The sequence below is a fragment of the Maniola hyperantus genome, chromosome 2 (genome assembly GCF_902806685.2).
Source record: "Maniola hyperantus chromosome 2, iAphHyp1.2, whole genome shotgun sequence".
Taxonomy (NCBI): Eukaryota; Metazoa; Arthropoda; class Insecta; order Lepidoptera; family Nymphalidae; genus Maniola; species Maniola hyperantus.
The window spans coordinates 16,874,231-16,888,982 of NC_048537.1; the positions used below are offsets into that span (position 1 = coordinate 16,874,231).

The 14,752-nt window shown below is 38.5% G+C and overlaps 1 protein-coding gene across 2 annotated transcripts in view; it reads left to right on the forward strand.

Moving 5' to 3' along the window:
* The first annotated feature begins 441 nt into the window (after positions 1 to 441).
* The window catches only part of HisT (Histamine transporter), a 46,201-nt gene continuing 31,890 nt past the window's right edge, over positions 442 to 14,752 (forward strand). Inside the window, exon 1 of one of the 2 annotated variants that reach the window (XM_034977469.2) lies at positions 442 to 1,200. In XM_034977469.2, the coding sequence (XP_034833360.1) occupies positions 832 to 1,200 (369 nt within the window). In that variant the 5' untranslated portion in view covers positions 442 to 831. Of the gene's footprint in view, positions 1,201 to 12,221; positions 12,843 to 14,752 lie in introns of those variants that run through there. The other variant, XM_034977476.2, reaches the window with a different exon arrangement.

Here is a 14,752-nt window from a genome sequence, read left to right on the forward strand (position 1 = left end):
TCTAATTCATTGAGATATGTTGATTTGGTTCTCCTACAGATTTTCTCGTTACGGATTTTGTCCCTACAGTATGTCATACAATTTTAGTTCCAGCTATACAGCGAGCTATGTTGGGTATCACTCTCAGGGATAAAACCTGGTAGGAGGAAATTCGCAGAAGAACAAAAGCGACCGACATAGCTCAAAGAATTGGCAAGCTGAACTGGCAATGGGCAGGTCATGTTTGTCGCAGAACCGACGGCCGATGGGGCAGACGTGTTCTGGAGTGGACGACCTCCAGCCCGCTGGACCGATGACCTGAAAAGGTGGTCGGAAGCGGATGGATGAAGGAAGGCGGAGGACCGTGTTTGGTGACGCGCTCTTGGAAAGGCCTATGTCTAGCAGTGTACGCAAACAAGCTGATGGATTGGATTGGATGTTAATTGTTGCAAGAAAGAGACAAATTGATTCCGTTATTTGATCCATTAATTTTCAATACCATAGAGGTTGATGTGCGTGTGACCGTGAACTTGGTGATTTAATCGAGACGTGCTGATTTATTTAATGTGCCTTGTACAAAGGACCAAGTGTACAAATTAGAAATTAACTACGTTTATATCTTATCGACTCAATGTGTCTGTGAATATCTCGGTACTATAAAAGTAAAAGACTGATAAAGCAATCGTGTAGCTACAACAATAATCAGGTATTAGAAAACAATGTATTGGTGACCAATAGTGATATAAAAAAGATTAGAATAGATATACGAGTGGCTTATTGTAAGGAGAAGTCTTCTGTGATACGGTTGTACATGATAATACCAACACTGTTGAAGTATTTAAGGTTATTAACATGTTGTCGAAGACAGATAACGTTGCAAACGGTGTATTGAATCCAGCTGAGCCTATTAATACTAAACTGTTATTATCAGATGAAGAAGTGTTTAAAAATGATGTGTCGGGAAGTGTTATGGATGCGCCGATCATTTCAGAAACGAACAGTGAAGGGTATACAGTGTACAAAGAACGTTGGTTGATGCTAGCATTCTTCGTGGTGTACTCGGCGTCGAACTCGTTACAATGGACGCAGTATACGATAATATCGGATGTTATAGTGAGGTATTATGGTGTGACCAGCAACGCTGTGTCTTGGACTTCGATGGTGTACATGGTGACTTATGTGCCTCTCATATTTCCGGCGAGCTGGCTGCTGGATAAAACTGTGAGTAGTATTTACACTTTTTTATTGCAAGATAGGGTCGTGTTTGACGACACTCATGCTTATTGAGAACCCAATGATGAGGTCAAGTTAGGAGCGCGCTTGCCTAGAAGATTCACCTTTGTCTATTAGGTATACTTAACTTATAAGTCAAGTTGTAATGGAAATACTTAGAGAACAGTGAGTAACCGGACGTATTTCCGGACCGTCTTAATAGATAGATATGACAGTCGATTTTTCTAATACATTTGTTTAGAGAATCTGCATGGATAACGCCCATGGCGAATTTTCTTATTGATTCAGAATTGCGGGCAAAGGTACGAGGTCCAGCGAAACAATTTGCTTCTGTATTAAGACCTTTTTGCGGCTGTGTCGCTACTATGTCCCTTTGTAGGTATTGTAAACTTGCCTTCATCTAAGTTTAGATTCTAAAGTAGGTTCATAATGTCAATGGGCTTATTTGTTCAAACAAAAATACATCAGAATTTTACTAACGGCTCTAGATATGAAAATTAAAAGCTCGTGGGTGTAACCCCCCGTTCCTACTTGTCGTTTGTCGAGCCCGGATTTAAATCGGGTGTTCCTATGGCAGGACATTTTATATGAAGCTATTCAAACATGTCGGAGACCGATTTTGTGTCAAAATGTACTGCCACTGAAACATCAAGCGACAAACGACAAACGACAAGTGGGAACGGGGGGTAACAGTTTCATAAATTTCAGATTAGAGCTGGTTTAAGGGGAAAGTACCAATTATTTCATCATTATTTATTATGATATCAACTAAGTTTCAGTAAAGATAATTCCAACGAATGTAATAATTATTTAGTAGGTATACTTGTAGATTGTCTATTATGATTAGAAGAATTTTTATTTTTACAGCTTTAGAGGTAGTTGGTATCATAAAAAAAGTCTAAATCTGGCTGACTTTCAATTGTGGCCTGCGACCCGGGATTTGGAAAGAAAGAAAGAAAAGAAGTTTATTCAGCAAACTCTGCCACTGTGATAACTATTTGGGGGAGTAGATAGTTTGCCAATGTGCGCTTTCCGGAGATTACCTTTCCAGCATCAAGGTGCTTTTGTTAGTTCTTTAAACTATAGTTCGCCCCATTTATTTTCACATTACAGATCAAATCGCTCATGATATATCAATAGATCAGTATCGTACATATCGACGACGGAATCGCTTGTAGTATTACTAATCTTAACACTATGACAGTATAAATTACTATCCTTATTCTGTGACACTATCTAATATACTCTATTTTTATCTAACCAGAATATCTAGTAACTATGCAAAAAAAAGTATCTATTCAAATAACACATTGTGTAGGTCCAATAGACTTTTTTTTATTCATTACTAGAGGATGCCCGCGACTTCGACCGCGTGAATTTAGGATTTTAAAAATTCCGTGGGAACTCTGATTTTCCGGGATAAAAAGTAGCCTATGTCCTTCCTCGGGATGCAAGCTATCTCTGTACCAAATTTTATCAATACGGTTGAATGGATGGGCCGTGAAAAGCTAGCAAACAGACAGACAGATAGACTGACAGACAAACACACTTTCGAATTTATAATATAAGTATGAATAGGCAAACGCTTGACCACAATCAAACTTGATGGAAAGTGATGATGTGGCCGATGGGACGTTTAGCGGATTTAGCGTTCCGGTACGATACCGTGTATAGAAAGCAAAGAGGTTAACTCGCTTCCTTCTTAGACTGCATCGTCACTTACCACCAAGTGAGATTGCCACCAGACCAGACCAGAAATTTAGAAATTATAAAATTCTAAACCCCTGCTGAGAATCAAACCCGGGACTTCCCACTAACAAGACCACAGCGCTTACCACTGCGCCAGGGAGGTAGTCAAAACTGTCGTGAACTGTGCCCATACTCAGGAACAAGAAGGCGATGGGTCGATCGTGATGATGAACTAATCTTTGGACCCTCCAACAGGTGTTACTAGACCAGAGATAAGGGATCATTCGATGATCGGACCAGCCGACGTTATCAGTTAAACCACTTTATCGGTGAGCATCATTTGATTTCTTATCTGCGTCAATTACAAGTTTACAACTTGATTGTCTGGTCTCCGAGAGGTATTGGTTACTAGTTTATCTTTTGTGTGGTCATGTGTGATCTTAGGCCCGGTATCCACCAAAGTGCACATGAGCGGAGACGCGTATAACAGACTAATCCCACTGTGTAAAAAGAAACTAGAGGCCTAGTTGCATTGTACATAACTAGCTGATGCCTGCGACTTCGTCCGCGTGGAATTAGGTTTTTTAAAAACTCCGCGGGAACTCTTTGATTTTCCGGGATAAAAAGTAGCCTATGTCCTTCCCTGGGATGCAAGCTATCGCTGTACCAAATTTCTTCAAAATCGGTGGAACGGATGGGCTATGAAAGGCTAGCAGACAGACAGACAGACAGACACACTTTTGTGTTGATAATATCAAGTATGGATGGTTTATAGGTACCTACCTATATTTGGTCACACGTTAGGTAATCTATATATATATATATATATATATATATATATATAAAAGGAAAAGGTGGCTGACTGACTGACTGACTGACTGATCTATCAACGCACAGCTCAAACTACTGGACAGATCGGGCTGAAATTCGGCATGCAGATAGCTATTATAACGTAGGCATCCGCTAAGAAAGGATTTTTGAAAATTCAACTCCTAAGGGGGTGAAATAGGGTAAGTCGCGAGCATAAGCTAGTGTAGTATATTTTTATTGTTATTTTTTTTACTTATCAGTTTAATTAGATATGTAGATTGATTTACTTGGCTTTTAGGTTTATTGTAGTGTCGAATAAAAGTTTTCTTTCTTTCTTTCTTTCTTTCTTATCCAAGAAAATAAAAATAAATCGTATCATACTTTCGGTTCCAAGTAGGTAGTTTACTCTCTTTCAAATAAAATTTCATTCAGCAAACATTTGATTGCCTAGATCGGAAATAGGATTCACAATAATGTTCCTATGTATGAAAGCACACCATCTTACTTTAAATTGGAAAATATGAAGACGGGAAATGTATTTCAACTTATTTGTAGTAAAAGGTTTGCCCAACGGAATTGTACCTAATAATAAACTGGATATTGGGTACTGCGATTTCGCCTGTAACTTCACAAAATAAATCTATTTTTAACCGACTTTCAAAAATGAGGAGGTTCTCAATTCGGTCCGTTTTTAGGGTTCCGTAGCCAAATGGCCGAAAAACGGAACCTTTATGGATTCGTCATGTCTATCTGTCTCTCCATCCGTATGTCACAGCCACTTTTTTCCGAAACTACAAGAACTATAGTGTTGAAACTTGGTAAATAGATGTATTCTGTGAACCGCATTCACACACAAAAATAGAAAAAAAACCATAAATCTTGGCGGTTCCCCATACTTAGAACTGAAACTCAAATTTTTTTTTCATCAAACCCATACGTGTGATCTATGGATAGGTCTTCAAAACTGATATTGAGGTTTCTAATATAATTTTTTTCTAAACTGAATAGTTTGCGCGAGAGATACTTTCAAAGTGGTAAAATGTGTGTTGTCCCCCCCCCCCCCCTTCTAAACTAACGTAACTTCTAAAATAAGAGAATGATAAAACTAAAAAAATATAATTTGATGTACATATCATAACCATGCAAACTTCCCCCGAAAATTGGTTTAAAAGAGATCTAATAAGTAGTTTTTAGGGTTTCGTAGCTAAAGGGCAAAAAACGGAAACTTTTATATTATGATGTTACTTGCTGCTACGGAACCTTTCATGGGCGAGTCTGACTCGTACTTGGCCGTTTATTTTTGTATGTACACCGATTTTTTCGAGGTTTCTGGACCGATTTGCAATTTTTTTTATCGACGGGTTATTTCTATATATAAATCGCACAACTATAATTCGGATAGTTATCTTCTTAGACTAATCACATTCACAGTTATGAAATTCGCACCTCTCTGGTTCCCAACGACTGAATCGTCAAGACGGCAATAAATCCTAATCAAATGCAAAGTGGTGGAAGCCGACAGATGTCGCCTGCCAGTTGTCAGTTGTCACCCTCTAAATCACGGAGAAATGGCGGAACATTTATTACCTATCGAGCTCAGAGTCACTCAGCGGGCGATGGAGAGAGCTATGCTTGGAGTTTCTCTACGTGATCAAGTCAGAAGTGAGGAGATCCGTAGGAGAACTAGAGTAACCGACATTGCTCAACGGGTTGCGAAGCTGAAGTGGCAATGGGCAGGGCACATAGTTCGTACAACCGATAGACGTTGAGGTCCCAAGGTGCTGGAATGGCGACCTCGCACCGGAAGACGCAGCGTTGGAAGACCCCCCACTGGGTGGACCACCCTGCGACTCGATTCAGGCAGCGTAAGACCGTGTCGTGTGGAAGTCCGACAAGAGACCTATGTCCAGCAGTGGACGTCTATCGGTTGATGATGATGATGATACCTAGAAATACAATAATTCAACGTCTCCTCACACTTGATAGGTAATTAACGTCTTGCAAGTGTCTACCGTATGCCCAAGAAACGCAATTAAACTTGCGAGAAGTGGGAACCAGCGTTTTCATAAATTATGAGGTCGTTAGCTGAAAGCTTGCCTGAACTTACGTCCCACTGAAATTACGTAATATTTATTATGTTGAATGTAATATGGGAGGGTAGGTACTTACAGGTAAAATGAGTGAGCCTATTAAGTAACTAATTAATAAGTGTTTGTATAGGATTAAAACTAATTTGCTAAAGATAGAAAATTATAATTAGTCCTTAAATTATTGGTGCAATATAAACTCTGGCGTGTGTTCAGTGTTCACACAAAAAGCTCGGGTGTGAACAATAAATCTAAATATTAAATATAAAAGGAAAAAGTGACTGACTGACTGACCTACTGACTGATCTACCAACACACAGCTGAAACTATTAGACGGATTGGACTGAAATTTGGCATGCAGATAGCTATTATAACGTAGGCATCCGCTAAGAAAGGATTTTTGAAAATTCAACCCCTAAGGGGGTGAAATAGGGGGTTGAAATTTGTGAAGTCTACGCGGGTGAAGTTGCGAGCATAAGTTAGTCTGTAAATATAAATTCACATACCTACTTATTTATTAACCAACAGATAAAAAATATACTGCCCGAATTTTTTTTTAAAGCTTTAAAGAGCGGCAACCTTGCAACATCCGCTAACAAACGATTTCTAAAAATTTAACCCCTCAGATAGGTGTTTTTTTACCCGTTGAGCTATTGAAAGTGTAATCCACGTGATGTCGCGGACATAAGCTATGGTAAAAAAAAACCCTTTATCCTCTCCAAACAAATCAGTGTCAATGGCAAGATCCCTTTTCCCGTTTGAAAAGCGGATTGGATCCAACAACGGCACTGTCCACCTGAATGTGATTAACGTCCGTATATTTTGGGGATTTCGGGATTCAAAGCGGGGAAATGTTTTTTAGGGTTCCGTACCTCAAAAGGAAAAATGGAACCCTTATCACGTTCTTGTCTGTCTGTCTATCTGTCAAGAAACCTAGAGGGTACTTCCCGTTGACCTAGAATCATGAAATTTGGCAGGTAAGTAGGTCTTATAGCACACTTTAGTGGAAAAATCCGAAAACCGTGAATTGGTGCCTACATCCTGAAAATAAAATTAAAATGCAGAGACAGAAAATCATGCCTGAGAAATAGAGAATGATGAGGTCTAGGTTGGAGCGCGTTTGCCTAAGATGCCTATTTACTCTTGCCTTGAAGGTATTTAAGTTACCTACATTTGGCAGTTGCGTACCTATTTGTTGGTGTGTGCGTTTGTTACCCGATTTGTCCTGAGTCCTGACACAACCGAAGGAGGTTAAAAACCTTCACTAAAACGGGTAGTTATTATAATGGCCCCACTGGGTGGCTGTGGCCACCGGGCGCCTAGAGCTGCCACGGTAGGCCATTTTATGTAATCACTAAGCACTAACATTACTAACATAACTATAAGGAAATATTGTTACTAACACACTAACTCTAGTAAATATATTATAGTTGTAAATTTAAATTTAAATATGGACTAAAACTGGTCTGAAATAAATGATTATTTATTTATTTTTATTTATTTGCAACTGTTGGAATAAAATGTAAAACCTGTTTACTGTTTAAGTACTTAACTAGACATATCAGCGCCTACGCAATTCAAATACCTGCATCCGCGGTAGACAAAATAATGTACAGAAGCCGGCAGGAAATATTGTACATCGACCTTTAGAAAGAGATTCCGGCTTCGTAGAGCGTTATCTCTGTCACTCTGTAACAAGATGTGAAAAAATTATGGGTAAAATAATTTTTGTGGAGATTAAAATATTTCCTAAAAATATGTTTTGGACAAATCCTGGTATTTTATATATGTATTGGGGAATTCGCGATTAAGTATACTTTTAAATTCATCCGCGTGGATTTAGGTTTTTTAAAAATCCCGTGGGAACTTTAATTTACATTTCTGTACCAAAATTCTTCAAAATTGGTTAAACTGTTGAGCCGTGAAAAGCTAGCATAGAGACAGACACGTTTCCCATTAGGAATATTAAGTATGGATATGGATTAGGCATAGATAGATAGATTATTGGGCACTAGAAGATGTCCGCGATTTCGTCCGTGTGGACTTAGGTGCTTAAAAATCCTGTAGGGACTCTGCAATTTTTCGGGATAAAAAGTAGCCTATGTCTTTCCCCGGGATGCAAGCTATCCCTGTACCAAAATTCGTCAAAATAGGTTGAACGGTTAATATGTGCTATATGTGCTATGTATATAAGCTAGCATACTAATATTATGGACTAGCGACCCGCCCCGGCTTCGCATGGGTGCCAATGTACTTATGTGGTGTCACTTCCATACTAATATTATAAATGCGACTAGGTACCCGCGCCGTCCGTCTCGTTTTTTGCGCGTAAAATTTGTTAATTTTCGATGGAAGCTTGATTTCTTCCGACATTTTGTTCAAATATCGTCATATTTCAACAAATTAAAACAAACCAATATTAAATTATACCTATCAACCTTTCTCTTGAATTACTCTATCTATTGGTGAAAACCGCATTAAAAAAGATCTACGCGTTCATACATAAAGACAGCGGGAAGCGACTTTATTTTATACTATGTAGAGATTATAATAGTAGGTACGGTCTAGTAGGATGGAATAGTATGAATTGTAATTTGTAATAGACATGCTGGTCTTCTGGGAACACGCGTAGGATCCTATGGAAATTATGGTAAGTGGCACGAAACAGGGACGCCGGAAGGGCGTCCAGCATCCCGCACGTGCGGTACATAAAAGAGATAATATATTTAAGTGTTTAACGACCCGTTAGTGTAATCATGATAAACGTCTGCCTTTTCCCGTGTTATTTTACACTAGCTGATGCCCGCTGGATTTAGATTTTTAAAATCCCGTGGGAACTTTTGATTTTCCAGGACAAAAAGTAGCCTATCCGTGGCAGCCCGTCCCCGAGATGCAATATATCTCAGTACAAAATTTCGTAAAATCATTTAAACGCACGATTCTTTAAAAATCCCGTGCCATCACCGTGACTTAAGAATGCGATTCCTTACAGCATCAGGAATGAGGAGTTGGGTCCTCGGGTTCAACGATAGTTTTCATTTGGTAAGTACCTCCAATATCAATTTAAAACCGACAGTTTCTAAATTCCATCAGCTTAGGCGATCAAGTCCCCTGTAGCATCAGGAATGAGGAGTTGGAATCCAATTTTTTTTTATGGAACAACTAGCTTATGCTCCCGACTTCGTCCGCGTGGACTACACAAATTTTAAACCCCTATTTCACCCCCTTAGGGGATGAATTTTCAAAAATCCTTTCTTAGCGGATGCCTACGTCATAATAACTATCTGCATGCCAAATTTCAGCCCGATCCGTCTAGTAGTTTGAGCTGTGCGTTGATAGATCAGTCAGTCAGTCAGTCAGTCACCTTTTCCTTTTATATATTAAGATGTTGCAAAGTTTCTCTATTCTTTATGTCAGTAATCTCCGAGATTTTGGTGTGCATAGGTAGAAAAATACAATTCCTCCTTTTTTGAAATAAAAGTCGGTTATAAAAGTTGCCTATGTTACTCCCTGGTTAATCCTCCACTTGTCTGTGAAAGTCCCGTCAAAATAGGTTCAGCCGTTTCGAAGATTAGCCCGTACACAGACAGACAGACAGACAAAAATTTTGAAAACGTGTGGTTCAGTTAAGGTACAGTTCAAACCATGCGAGCTTAATATGAGGTAGCTATTTCGAAATTACAGACAGACACATAAATTTTATTTATTAGTTTAATAAAATAATAAAATAACATTTTATTTGGGACCATAGCGCACAGTACAAAACAGAACAACACCAGACAAACGTACATAAACAAAACAAAAAAAAAACACAACAAAAAACAGAGCATGAAGACAAAAAGATCACAAATACTTAACTAATACGTACGGCTTTTTAGTTTAGATAGATTTTTGTCGGCAGAACCTTGCTGAAACCTTGTCACTCTCAGGCGACCTTTTAGCTAATCTTCAATTTCGTATTCTAATGTTATTGAGTAAGTAAGGATAGTATGCTAATATTGTAATACTGAGCCGTGCTAGCTAAGTGGTTAAGATGTCCGCCTCCTATTCGGCAGGTCGGTGGTTTCTGGGTCGGGCACGCAGCTCTAACTTTTTGGAGTTATGCGTGTTTTAATAAGCTATTAAATATCACATGCTTTAACATTGAAGGAAAAAAATGTGAGAAAACCTGTAGGTCGATTTCGTAAAACCTGCATCAATCATTATTGCCTACAATCTCAATTGTTCTGATTGGCTGAATTTGTGCGTTTCTTGTTGCAACAATGCATTGTAGCTAATAGTGAGCGAGCGTCAACCAATCAGAGGTAATTGCGATCGTGACATTGTAGCTGTCATTGTACCGCAATCGAACAGCAGCATGTTCTCAAGGATGTGTGAAGTCTGCCAAGCCACTTGGTCAGCGTGGTGGACTACTCATCAAGAGAAGACTCGTGCTCAGTAGTGAGACGGACATAGGCTATTTTTTAGGGTACCGTATCCCGTAAAGCAGCCAGAGGCTCTCTCCCACCAACCTCGCAAGTGAAAAAGTGTAATTAATTTTATTTGTATCTGACACTTAAATAATTTTATTGTTTGTTCAACTGGTGTTATTGATTTACATAATATTTATGAATTGAAGTAATTATGTGCGTACATTCAGAAGTTATGAGGCTCATCAGACAAATAACTAAATTAAAATAAATATTCCTAACGAGTCACACCCAGAGTAACATGTGACTCGTTGGGAATTACAATGGAAAAAACCGGCCAATTGCGAGTCAGGCTCGCGCAATGAGGGTTCCGTACTACAGTCGTATTTTTTCGACATTTTGCACGATAATTCAAAAACTATGATACATAAAAATAAATAAAAATGAGTTTTAGAATGTACAGATGAAGCCCTTTCATATGAAACCCCACTTGATATAGTTATCTTACTTCGAAAATTTATGACCACAATTTAATATTTTTTGTTTGATGTGACCACGAATTCACAATTTTCAGATTTTTCCCCTAATGCCAGCTATAAGACCTACCTTTCTGCCAAATTTCATGATTCTAGATCAACGGGAAGTACCCTGTAGGTTTCTTGACAGACCGACAAACAGACAGACAGACAGATAGACAGACAGACAGACAGAAAGACAACAAAGTGATCCTATAACGGTTCCGTTTTTCCTTTTGAGGTACGGAACCCTAAAAAAGTTGCCAAAAGTAACAGTGTGACTCGATGGGAGAAAAATTTCGATGAGCTCCCAACGAGTAACACTGTGACACGATTCAGTGTGACTCGTTGCAAACCCGTCCTCTGAGATGGAGACAGACGAATGGACGGACATACAGAGTACAGACAAACACAAATTCGCCGAAGTAAACTTGAAGGCCTCGCTTCGCTCGTTCAATTAATTAGCCTACTTACTCCCATTATTGGTAGTCAATTGAAACGCTACGTAATTATATTGTATTTATTAGTAATTAATGATTGACTAATTGGATACCTAATAATATTATGTTGACGTCAGAATATTATATCAAACTAGCTTATGCTCGCGACTTCGTCCGCGTGGACTAATCAAATTTCAAACCTCTGATATTCCGGGATAAAAGTAGCCTTTGTCCTTCCCTAGGATGCAAGCTATCTCTGTACCTTTCGTCAAAATCGGTTGAACGGACTTGCCGTGAAAGGCTAGCAGACGGACAGACAGACAAACTTTCGCATTTGTAATATTAGTATGGATAATTAATGGAAATGACACTCAGCAATAAAGAATCCGACGCACGACGCAGAGAGAGAGCGAGTTACTTAACATCTTTAAAAGGTAATGAAGATATTAATTAGTCTACTAGCTTAAGCATATTAGCAACTAGTTAATGACCGCGACTTCGTACGCGTGGATTTAGGTTTTTAACCATCCCGTGGGAACTCTAGGGTAGCCTATGTCACTCTCCAGGTCTTTAACTTTACCCATGCAAAAAATCACGTCAATCCGTTGCTCCGTTGCGACGTGGTTGAAGGACAAACCAACTATTCAACAAACAAACACACTTTCGCATTTGTAATAGGGTTAGTGACTAGATGATACCCGCGACTTTGACCGCATGCATTTAAATTTTTTTTAATCCCTTGGGAGTTCTTTGATTTCCCGTGATAAAAAGTGGACTATGTGCTTCAACGGGATACAAGCTATCTCTATACCAAATTTCATCAGAATCTGTTTAGCAGATGGGTATAGTCAAACCCATGCAAAAAATCACGTCAATCCGTTGCTCTGTTGCGACGTGATTGAAGGACAAACCAATAAACCAACAAACAAACACACTTTCGCATTAATAATAAGGGTACTGATGTTCTAGGAAGGGTGTATAGGGAAAATTCGCGCCTGAGCGTGGGCCGTGGAAACCGGAAAATAGATCAGATCAACTGTCCGCTGGAAAACAGACAACAGTCGTGAGCGGGAGGCCGCGCGTCTCGCTTGCCTTTGCCTGTTAAATCTAGCTCCGTGAAAAAAAAAAAAAAAGTTGAGCGCGCGGGAAAATTGACAATAACATTCGTAGCTTTACCACAGACAATAAACACAGAAAAAAAACTTTTAAATATAAATGATTTATTAATGAAAAAAAGATATATTTATTGTAGATTTTAATCGGAATTTATGTGCCATATAATAGGATAAACGTAGAGAAAATTTATTCTTCCGAACGACAATAATATTGTAGAGACTAGAGAGGTTATACGAACATTTTTACATTATGACGGATTCGAAAAATTTGGAGGCTGTGAGCGGGAGCGTGATGGATGGTATTGCTGAAAAGGGAGGGGTAGAATCCCCTACTAAAAAATGCCCGGTGGAATACAAAGTTTTTCCGATTAGATGGCTGGTTTTGGGCATATTCGTGCTGTACTCGGCCTCGAATTCGATGCAATGGATACAGTACACTATAATTCAGGACGCGATTGTCAAATACTATGGGGTTAGCAGCATCACTGTGTACTGGACGTCGATGATTTACATGATCTCGTACATCCCGCTGATCTTCCCTGGGAGTTACCTGTTGGATAAAACTGTAAGTTGACTTTGATCGTTGAGTTGGGTACTTGACTACTTTTGAATTTGATAAATATTATTACTTTATTATAAACTAGGATAAAAATAATGACGTACGCTGAAGTAAATATTAAAATCCAACAAAGATTTACAAAGTAACAGGCATTTTAATTTTGGAGTGGGAGCGGAGAGGGTTCTTCTATCCCTTTCTCGCAAAAAAAAAATTTGTATGAAACCGCACGAAGCTACTATGGCATTATAGAAAGGTGTGACGTCAAAATGCTATATCGCTATCTCTGGCTAATCAGAAATATTTGAATGCTTATAACTTTTTTGTTATTTGATCGATTTAAATAGTTTTTTTCAGTTTACGTCATTATTTTTATCCTAGTTTATAATAAAGTAATAAAAGAAATTAAGTCAAATACCCAATTAAAGTATAGAACGACTATTCCGAACAAAAATCGTTTAACTCAAAGCTGTCGAAGTAAACATAAACTACGGCCACACCTGCGTGTCACTAACTCAGGATGCGGGAGCGTCCACAAGGCGAATCTATACTTTATATTAAATAAAATTGACAGACAGACAAAAATTTCAAAAATGTGTGATTCAGTTATGGTACAGTTTCAATAACCAGCTTAATTTGAGGTAGTTATTTCGAAATTACAGACAGACACTTCAATTTTATTTATTAGCATAGAAATATAGATGTGCACTGTGCAGTATAGTGGTCGCGTGCACAGGTGTGCACAGCGCTATTAAATATCGTGGGACGCGAACGCCGCGCGGCTGACGTTCGTTTTTTTTTTTTTTTAGAATAGAATAGAATAATGTTTATTCGAGGTATATAGGTGGTACATGGTGTAGGCAATATCGTCCTGTACAGCAGTGCTTTCCGCTTCGTAATCGTTTTGGTCGCGCTGGTTTGGATGATGCTTTACACTGACCAGCCACAACTGGTTTTTTCGCAAAAACTTGCTTTGCATTAAGAATTCTAGGTCATCAGTACCCACATTATTATAAATGCGAAAGTGTGTTTGTTTGTTGGTTTGTCCTTCAATCACGTCGCTACGGTGCAACCGATTGACGTGATTTTTGGCATAGGTATACTTAAAGACCTGGAGAGTGACATAGGCTACTTTTATCCCGGAAAATCAAAGAGTTCCCACGGGATTTTTAAAAACCTAATTCCACGCGGACGAAGTCGCGGACAACAGCAGTCTTCGATAAAATTTTACATTTGTTTCGATTAAATCAGCCTAGTGCTAATTTTCAGTTGATTTGAGATACCTAGGATGAGATACATAGGAATTTGGTTTTTTTTAAATTCAGTGGGAACTCTTTGATTTTCTGGGATAAAAAGTAGCCTATGTCACTCTCCAGGTCTTAAACTATACCCTTGCAAAAAATCACGTCGACCCGTTGCTCCGTTGCGACGTGATTGAAAGACAAACCAATAAACCAACAAACAAACACACTTTCAAATTTATAATAGGGATAGTGATATTATAATAGGGGTGGTGATCGTTTGACTCTTCGTGAAAGACTAAAATAAAAATGTCTGTAACACCCGTATTTATGTGCTAGGTACCTATACGAATTGTTTAAAGATGGCGCTTCCTCGAAACACCGATCGAGCTGATTATCATAATAATATGTAATTATGTTAATGATAAATTAAAATGCATAAAATGTAACAATCAATTTAATTAAACTTACTTCATTACCGAAATAAGTATAATAAAGATGTAGGTAGGCATAAAAATTTAATATCTATATAATACTATAGCTGCCCCGGCGAACTTCGTACCGCCTAACAGTCGATTCCTTATCAGGATTTTTAAAAAAAAATTCTCTCCGTAAGAACCATCCTCGTACTTCAAGGAATATTATGAAAAAAGAATTAGCGAAATCGGTTCAGCTGTT